This window comes from Sebastes umbrosus, chromosome 1, assembly GCF_015220745.1.
Source record: "Sebastes umbrosus isolate fSebUmb1 chromosome 1, fSebUmb1.pri, whole genome shotgun sequence".
In the NCBI taxonomy this organism is placed as follows: domain Eukaryota; kingdom Metazoa; phylum Chordata; class Actinopteri; order Perciformes; family Sebastidae; genus Sebastes; species Sebastes umbrosus.
In genome coordinates, this window is record NC_051269.1 from 30,946,905 (window position 1) to 30,955,285 (window position 8,381).

An 8,381-nucleotide genomic window follows, 5' to 3' on the forward strand; every position below is an offset into this window, starting at 1 on the left:
TAATGTAACTGCTGCTGTCTGCAGACAAGCAGGTCACAGTGATTACTCTGAGCAGCATGCACTTAAAACACATCTTTCACTTAAAAAAACTTTCTGGAGAAAGTGCTCTGACTCTTATTCTACCTCAGAGTAAATGGTGACAAAAGAGATGTCACAACCATTAATTAGGTTCATTAGGATGTTATTAGTCATCAATATTTATTGATGTCAAAATTCAGATGTGTAGGCAAAGTCAACACGGGGAGAACATGCAAACTCTAGCTCAATCACTGAGCCACCGTGGAGAACATGCCAACACTTGCTCAATCACTGAGCCATCGTGGAGAACATGCCAACACTTGCTCAATCACTGAGCCATCGTGGAGAACATGCCAACACTTGCTCAATCACTGAGCCATCGTGCTGCCTTCCCTCTTAAAAAGGATGTGCTTGTGTTAGAGTTGGGCGATCTTCTTCATAATCACATAGAATGATCAGCCCAGTGGCCATTTTAGAACAGAAAAGAGTTTTTTGACAAAATCACTTTGTGAAATGATCACTCCAGACTGTAATTTACCAAACTCCAAACTAGCACGTCCTTTTTGATAGTGTCATCTTGGAAAAACAACCCATGTCACTAACCCATGGCAGAAAACCAGGGATTGTTTTTCAAGAGAAGGCAAAAGAAAACATATTGAGGAAAGCTTGAATGTTGGATGCCTGCGTGAGCTAGTCGTCCCGTGATCCACAGCTGATGCAGCTGGTGAAGGGCTTCCTTAGAATCCTGGCCACGGAACCGAACATCCCAATGACGGCTGAGCATTTCTGTTTCTTCTCCAGGAGGGCGACATCACAGACTGGAGTTACTTTACTTTTTCTTCTGAAAAACGTCCTCACTTTTTTAACAAAGCTGGGGGATTTTTGTATAGTCTCCTCCAGCTTTGCAGATCCAAACTCCTGAGTTTGAGTAGAAGGTAGAGAAGAGTCTATGCTTCCCTTTGAGCTGAACTCCTCAACCATGGTCTTGATGTCTGGTTCCTCTGTGCAGAACTCAACCATGGACTCAACGTCAAAATCAAGGGAACTGAAGTCCTCAAGCACGAGATCGTTCTCAGGTTCCCTTGTGATCAACACCTCAACCTTGGGCTCGTTGGTTGTTTTTTTTACGCCAAACTTCTCAACCATGAGATCGTTGCCAGGTTCCTCTTTGGTGAACTCATCCGTGGACTCGAGGTCGAAATCATCTGAACTGAAGTCCTGAACCATGAGATCATTCTCAGGTTCCTTTGTGATGAACTCCTCAACCTTGGGCTCGTTGGTTGGCTTTTCTGTGCCAAACTCCTCAACCATGAGCTTGTTGTCAGGTTCCTCTGTGCTGAACTCAACCATGGACTCGCCGTCGGAATCCTCTGAACTGAACTCCTCAAATATGAGCTCGTATTCAGGTTCCTCTGTGTTGAACTCATCAACCTTGGGCTCGTTGGTTGGCTTTTCTGTGCCAAACTCCTCAACCATGAGCTCGTTGTCAGGTTCCTCTGTGCTGAACTCAACCATGGACTCGCCGTCGGAATCCTCTGAACTGAACTCCTCAAATATGAGCTCGTATTCAGGTTCCTCTGTGTTGAACTCCTCAAACATGAGCTTGTTGTCAGGTTCCTCTGTGCCGAACTCAACCATGGACTCATCGTCGAAATCCAGTAAACTGATCTTCTCAAACATGGAGCTGTCCGTGGACCTGCCGTCTAAGTACTGTGTACTGAAGGCGTTGGCTGGTTTTTCTGTGCCAAACTCCTCAAACATGGTCTCGTCGTCTGGTTCCGGTGAGCTGAACGGTTCCGTGGACCTGCCGTCTAAATACTGTGTACCGAACGCATTGTCTGGTTTCTCAAGGTGGACCTGATGTTGGTCCTTCTTTAAGAGGCATCTGGTCAGTATTTTGACAACTTTGGAAATCATATCTAATCCTTGGAAAGGGGCTGTCTGCCTGGTAAAAGCCAGTGTGCAGTTGACCCTCTCAGCCACATCTTCTGCAACCAGCTGCAGCAGTTCTTCAGAGTATTTTGACTTCTCCTCTACAACTCCTACCACTTCTCCAAGACACTGGTAAAGTGAATTTCCAAGGCTGGCTTCGACATCCTCCTCTGTCACTGTGTGATAGTTACAAGATCCAATCTCGTTCCTTAAAAAGAGAAACAGTCATACTTTAGCTAACTGATCTGCTCTGGGCAGTAACATTTAAACAGTTCCACTGCTATCACCCTCTGAACCTTTTTCAGAACTTGAGGGGACCAAACTTAACCCTGATAACTGATGATAGTATTCACCAACACTAGAATCTGGTTATGGATTTTTTTTGTATTTTCTATTGACTCTCAAGGTTACAACTTTCAAGTCCACATACAGTAATGATGTTTGAGAAGAAGATGTAAGTGAATAACAGTTCTGTGGAAGCATTTGACTTACATTGTGACAGATTTGTTGGCACTGCAATCCCCAGCCGGGTTGCGAATGTGAGGTGCCACAGAATCCACGATGTGGGTGTGGACTGTCTCCACAAGATCTTGACATAGGCTGAACAGCCGTACGAATGTGTCAGCATCAATTATGCCGTCTTTCATCGACTCCCATTGACTGGAAGAAAAGATTAGGAATGGTTAGGAAAAACTAACATTTAACCAGTGTTTAACCAGTTGATTAATGACGTTTAACTTTGACTCACGTTTTTTTCATGTTTGAGAAATGAAACATGAACACTCGGACCAAACTCTCTGATGTGAACAGAGGCAGATCGAAATCACTGCACCGCAGGTCTCCCATTTCATCAAATGAAATCTGACAGGAAGAAAAACAATCAGATTTTAGAACCAGGCATCTTTTACACATTAACAAAACTCTTCTCATTGGGATGGGACTGTAAAAAATCGACATGTTCAAAATCTGACAACGCTATTAACAGTTATGGTTGGTTATTGGTGCTGTGCACAATTCCCTAACCATCTTTTGAGGTGAAATGCACCATATCTGTGCATTTCAAGAGCTTATATGGTTCAAATACAACTGTTGAACAATGTTGCCTTTAAGAAATAAATGTCAATGGGAATTTTAATGTCTTACCGAGGTAGAGCAATCCATGTTAAGCGCTGATCTACAAGTGAAAATGCAGGTATATAATAGCTATGGTAGCTTTCCTGTAGTTTTCACTGTGAAGGTCTGCATAGATCTGTTTAAAATCACCTCTACTGGTAATATTGTGAGTGAGGAGAACACTGCACTGTTCTGGAATGTAGATCCGTAATAAAGGAACAAAATTCCGTAATAAAGCCACAGAATTATGTAATAAAGGCACAGAATTCCGCGCGCTCACCGATCGCATTACGTCATGGAATTGGATGACGTACATTCGTCGTGAGAACACCGCTGCTAAGCAACGGCGATATTAACGTTACTATAGTAACCTCTAGAAGCCACGTGGCTAACAACTTAGCAAGCTAGCAAGTAGTGAGTAACATAATGCAGGAAATACAAAGACATAACATGACAGAGGAACACAAATTAGGCCTTTGGGAATATCAACATTTTCCTCAGACATATCATAAAATTACAAAGAGATAATAATATATGACTAAAATGACAATATATTCACTTATTATGCACCTAAGGCACAATTACTTGGATATTGTTTACAAGTAAGCAAGTTGTCAGCTGTTCAGCACCTAATTATATACCTAATATAACCTAACCTATATACCTAATAAGTTATATTTACTGTATTGTTATTGTTGTTATTATATATATCTTGTCCTAATTGTTTGTTATCACTATTATGTAGTCATATTATTTCTTTATATTAATCTTGTCTCCAGGTGGAGGCTTCAGATAAGCCAAGTGGGTTTTTTGCCTCTTCCTGCACTTTACATTATTCATTTATTTCTTTTGTTATGTTGTATAGTCTTAAATTGTGCAAAAAAGTGCTGTACAAGTACAAATTTGAGGTGGGCTACTTCTACTTTTTCATTTTATGCTACTATATACTTCTGCTCCACTACGATCCAGAGGCAAATATTGTACTTTTTACTCCGCTATGTTCTCAATATTTTAGGTTTGCAACTAATGATTATTTTCATTGTCGATTAATCTGTTGATTATTTTCTCTTTTAATCATTAGTTGTTTGTTCTAAATGTAAAAAAATGGTGAAAAATATCGATCAGTGTTTCCCAAAGCCTAAGATGATGTCCACAAATGTCTTGTTTTGTCCACAACTCAAAGATATTCAGTTAATTATCATAGAGGAGTAAAGAAATCAGACATTTAAGAGGCCAATTGTGATCCTATTGGCTGTTCATTCCGTGGAGACAGCTGTCAATCACTTGCGAACTCTGATCAAATGGTCAAACTAGGCAGCGCTGATCGAATATGAATCAATATTCTGTTACTGTAATGCCAAATTCTAACCTCAAATGTTTTCAGAAACATCTTGCAGTGTAATGAGAAAGCTTTTTCTCCGGCTGGTGGACGGTGCTTGGTATTTCCTCAACTGATCCCCACATGGCTGCCGGGTCACAAACTTTCTCATTTTACACTTAAACAGTGCACTACAAGATGTTTCTGAAAACATTTGAGGTGAAATGCACCATATCTGTGCATTTCAAGAGCTTATATGGTTCAAATACAACTGTTGAACAATGTTGCCTTTAAAAAAAATAAATGTCAATGGGAATATTAATGTCTTACCGAGGTAGAGCAATCCATGTTCAGCGCTGATCTACAAGTGAAAATGCAGGTATATAATAGCTATGGTAGCTTTCCTGTAGTTTTCACTATGAAGGTCTGCATAGATCTGTTTAAAATCACCTCTACTGGTAATATTGTGAGTGAGGAGAACACTGCACTGTTCTGGAATGTTGATACGTAATAAAGGAACAGAATTCCGTAATAAAGCCACAGAATTATGTAATAAAGCCACAGAATTATGTAATAAAGGCACAGAATTCCGCGCGCTCACCGATCGCATTACGTCATGGAATGGGATGGCGTACCTTCGTCGTGAGAACACCGCTGCTAAGCAACGGCGATATTAACGTTACTATAGTAACCTCTAGAAGCCACGTGGCTAACAACTTAGCAAGCTAGCAAGTAGTGAGTAACATAATGCAGGAAATACAAAGACATAACATGACAGAGGAACACAAATTAGGCCTTTGGGAATATCAACATTTTCCTCAGACATATCATAAAATTACAAAGAGATAATAATATATGACTAAAATGACAATATATTCACTTATTATGCACCTAAGGCACAATTACTTGGATATTGTTTACAAGTAAGCAAGTTGTCAGCTGTTCAGCACCTAATTATATACCTAATATAACCTAACCTATATACCTAATAAGTTATATTTACTGTATTATTATTGTTGTTATTATATATATCTTGTCCTAATTGTTTGTTATCACTATTATGTAGTCATATTATTTCTTTATATTAATCTTGTCTCCAGGTGGAGGCTTCAGATAAGCCAAGTGGGTTTTTTGCCTCTTCCTGCACTTTACATTATTCATTTATTTCTTTTGTTATGTTGTAACGTAAAGTGATGTATAATGCATCAATAATTATAATCCAATTATATAATATACATTATTTTGAAATGGGCCATTCTGCATTATGAGTGCTTCTACTTTTGGTAGGCTGCTACTTTAAGTATATTTTGATCCTAATACTTTGGTGCTTTTACTTAAGTAATAAACTCAGAAAAAAAGTTTGGAAATTTGTGTTTGGTGGATTATTTCTCTGTTGTTACAACTCTAATTGGCATTGTATTTTACATTATTCGAAAGCCTGTTTATTTACCTTCACAATGATGTCCAACATGTAAGGATCATGCATTTGTGGGATGAGCAGCACAGCTGATTATGTGGGTAGTGCCCAAGTAAAATTTGCCAAAATTCTCTGCCAATGGTAAACATTGTATTCTCCTGCTGGTATTGATGTGTGACCATGTTGGTGACCAGCATGAGGAGGAGGTGCCAGGCTGTTGTGGCTGTGTATGGATCTTCCACCCGCTAATGAGGCTCCTGACGGTGTATTAAAAGAATAAAGTGTAAAATTGCCAATATGTCTTGTTTGTTCCTTGTTACTGATAGAGAGTTCAATCATCTAATCCACCAAACAACTCAAAACAAGAGTCAACACCAACAGGAGAATACACTGTTTACCATTGACGGAGCATTTTGGCAAATTTTACTTGGGTGCTACCCACATAATCAGCTGTGCTGCTCATCTCACAAATGCATGATCCTTACATGTTGGACATCATTGTGAAGGTCAATAAACAGGCTTTCCAACGATGTAAAATACAATGCCAATTAGCATTGTAAAAACAGAGAAATAATCGACCAAACACAAACTCTTTTTTCCGAGTTTATTTTAAATCATGACTTTTACTTATAATAGAGTACTTCAACACTTACTTACAGTACTTAAACTGCAAATTTCCCCACTGTGGGACTAATAAAGGAATATCTTATCTTATCTTAACACTGTGGTATTGCTACTTTTACTTGAGTAAAATACCTGAATAGGCCTACTTCTTACAGTACACCTCATGCCACTGAGCCAGTTGAGATGTAAACTACAGCAGCTGCCACCCTCCTTACTCCACATGCATAAATCAAACGCACCTCATGCAGAGAGGCGGGCTATTCAAGCTGCTTCTCTGTAGCGCAGTTAGGTCATGTGCTGCTGCTGATGCTGCTGCTCCTTTCCAATGCAAACACCTGCTACACCTGCTGCAGGTGCAGTCAGCTAACCTGCCGTCTGTTCACGTGGCTTCATGGAGGATTGAGGAAGAATAATGTCGGTTGTGCTGCTCCCAGCTGTTGGACTGTTTGGCCTCACTTCAAGACACAATCTGGAGTTTCCTCTGCGACCATGACAGCTCTTCATAAAGGATGAGAGACCTGGGAACACCACTTCACATCCACAAAGCTGAGTGCTTGCTGTTTATGCTAATAATCATGTGGGCATGTGGTGTTTGTGCTGGCTGTTTCTCTCAGATCTGTTTGTGATGATGTTTTGGTGATGTCTGCTGGCTGCAAAGTTTTGCTCCCACATGCTGCTAAAGCTTTGTATTTGTATGGCTGTTTGTTGTTTGACACATTTATTATGATGCATCCCTGCTGTTTATTAACCTAATGTTGAGGTATAAATATTCATGTTTTGGGAGTTTTGTGCTGAATTGATTTTAGGTTGTTTCCTTTTGTTTTGGGGGATTTACTACTAGCTGGCTGCAAACTCAGGATGCAGGTATATATTGATATATAGAGGTTCATATTGAATATTGGCTTCAGGGATGTAAACTATTGTCTCATTGTTCATCTAATTATCAGTTTGCTGGCTTCCAGCAATGCACACTAGGCCTACTGGTAACATAGGATTTATTTTTGTATTACAGGAATATTTAGTTTCTCCTCTTTGTTCACTTTACTTTACAATTCTTAAAGGTCCCATATTATAAAAAAGTTAGATTTTCATGTTTTTTTTATTATAAAGCAGGCTTAAGTCCTATATAAATACTGTGAGTATCGAAACACTCAATCCACGGGGAAATACACACAGCCCGTATTCAGAAACTCTGCATTCGAAACGAGCTGTCAGGATTTCTGCCCATTCGTGATGTCATGAATATACAATATTTAGACCCTTGACACATTTTAAACATAACCTTCTAAATGTGTCCCAGTTTATTCCTGGTTGCAAGTGCATGTGAATGTCATCAGCTGACAGGAAGTACACATGGACCCAAGGTGTTGTTTAGCAATGCAATTCTGTTGCAATTCCTTCAAAACGCGCTAAAACGCAGCGTTTCAAGAGAGAGGGTAAATACAGGCATATTCAGACAGACAGTATGAGGAAAATAAAGGGTTTTTTGAACATTACAGCATGTAAACATGTTCTAGTAGAAACACAAAATACAAGTATAAACCTGAAAATTAGCATAATATGGGACCTTTAATGTAAACAGCTGAGCTCCTGTCTACACCACTGCTACACTCACCTGCACTCATTGCCAAGCTTAGGCCTATAAAACACAACACAAAAAGAGATCATGTGCTCCAAACCATGCCTTTTTGTTGAGTGTGAAATTGAATTCTTCCATTTTTATGTTTTGGATATACAAGTTAATGATGATCTGCTGCATATCTGGCATGTTCTTAGCCTGTTGCTGCACATCAGATGGGTTTAGATTCATCCATTAATCAATTCATAAGATGGTGTATTAGTTGTTGGAGGTGCTTTGTTGGGATCGGCCACATGGCATCTGGTCTCCAGCCCACACATGGCGGACTCCATATAATAGCTGGTGTTGAGATATGAATCTAATGTGGTTTATTTTGTTGG

At 39.6% G+C, this 8,381-nt stretch overlaps 1 protein-coding gene across 5 annotated transcripts; it reads right to left on the reverse strand.

Moving 5' to 3' along the window:
• Window positions 1-329: 329 nt before the first annotated feature.
• On the reverse strand, window positions 330-4,744 carry LOC119498211. Of its 5 annotated transcripts, none has more exons than XM_037787053.1 (5): window positions 3,094-3,235; window positions 2,699-2,811; window positions 2,443-2,610; window positions 1,492-2,158; window positions 330-1,449 (listed from the first exon to the last, which is right to left on the reverse strand). In XM_037787053.1, exons 1-5 carry the CDS (start codon window positions 3,109-3,111, stop codon window positions 709-711), a joined length of 1,707 nt encoding a protein of 568 aa, XP_037642981.1. In that variant the 5' UTR covers window positions 3,112-3,235; the 3' UTR covers window positions 330-708. The 5 variants fall into 5 exon arrangements, with proteins under 5 accessions (XP_037642981.1, XP_037643155.1, XP_037643067.1 ...); XM_037787227.1 differs by having other exon boundaries at window positions 330-1,284; window positions 1,450-2,158; XM_037787139.1 differs by having other exon boundaries at window positions 330-1,284; window positions 1,327-2,158.
• Window positions 4,745-8,381: the final 3,637 nt, after the last annotated feature.

Coding starts and splice junctions, on each gene's coding strand:
- LOC119498211 (XM_037786958.1), bottom strand. Junction 2,611..2,698: donor TTCTCAAACATGAAAAAAAC/GTGAGTCAAAGT, acceptor CTTTTCTTCCAG/TCAATGGGAGTCGATGAAAG. Junction 2,159..2,442: donor GCCAACAAATCTGTCACAAT/GTAAGTCAAATG, acceptor TCTCTTTTTAAG/GAACGAGATTGGATCTTGTA.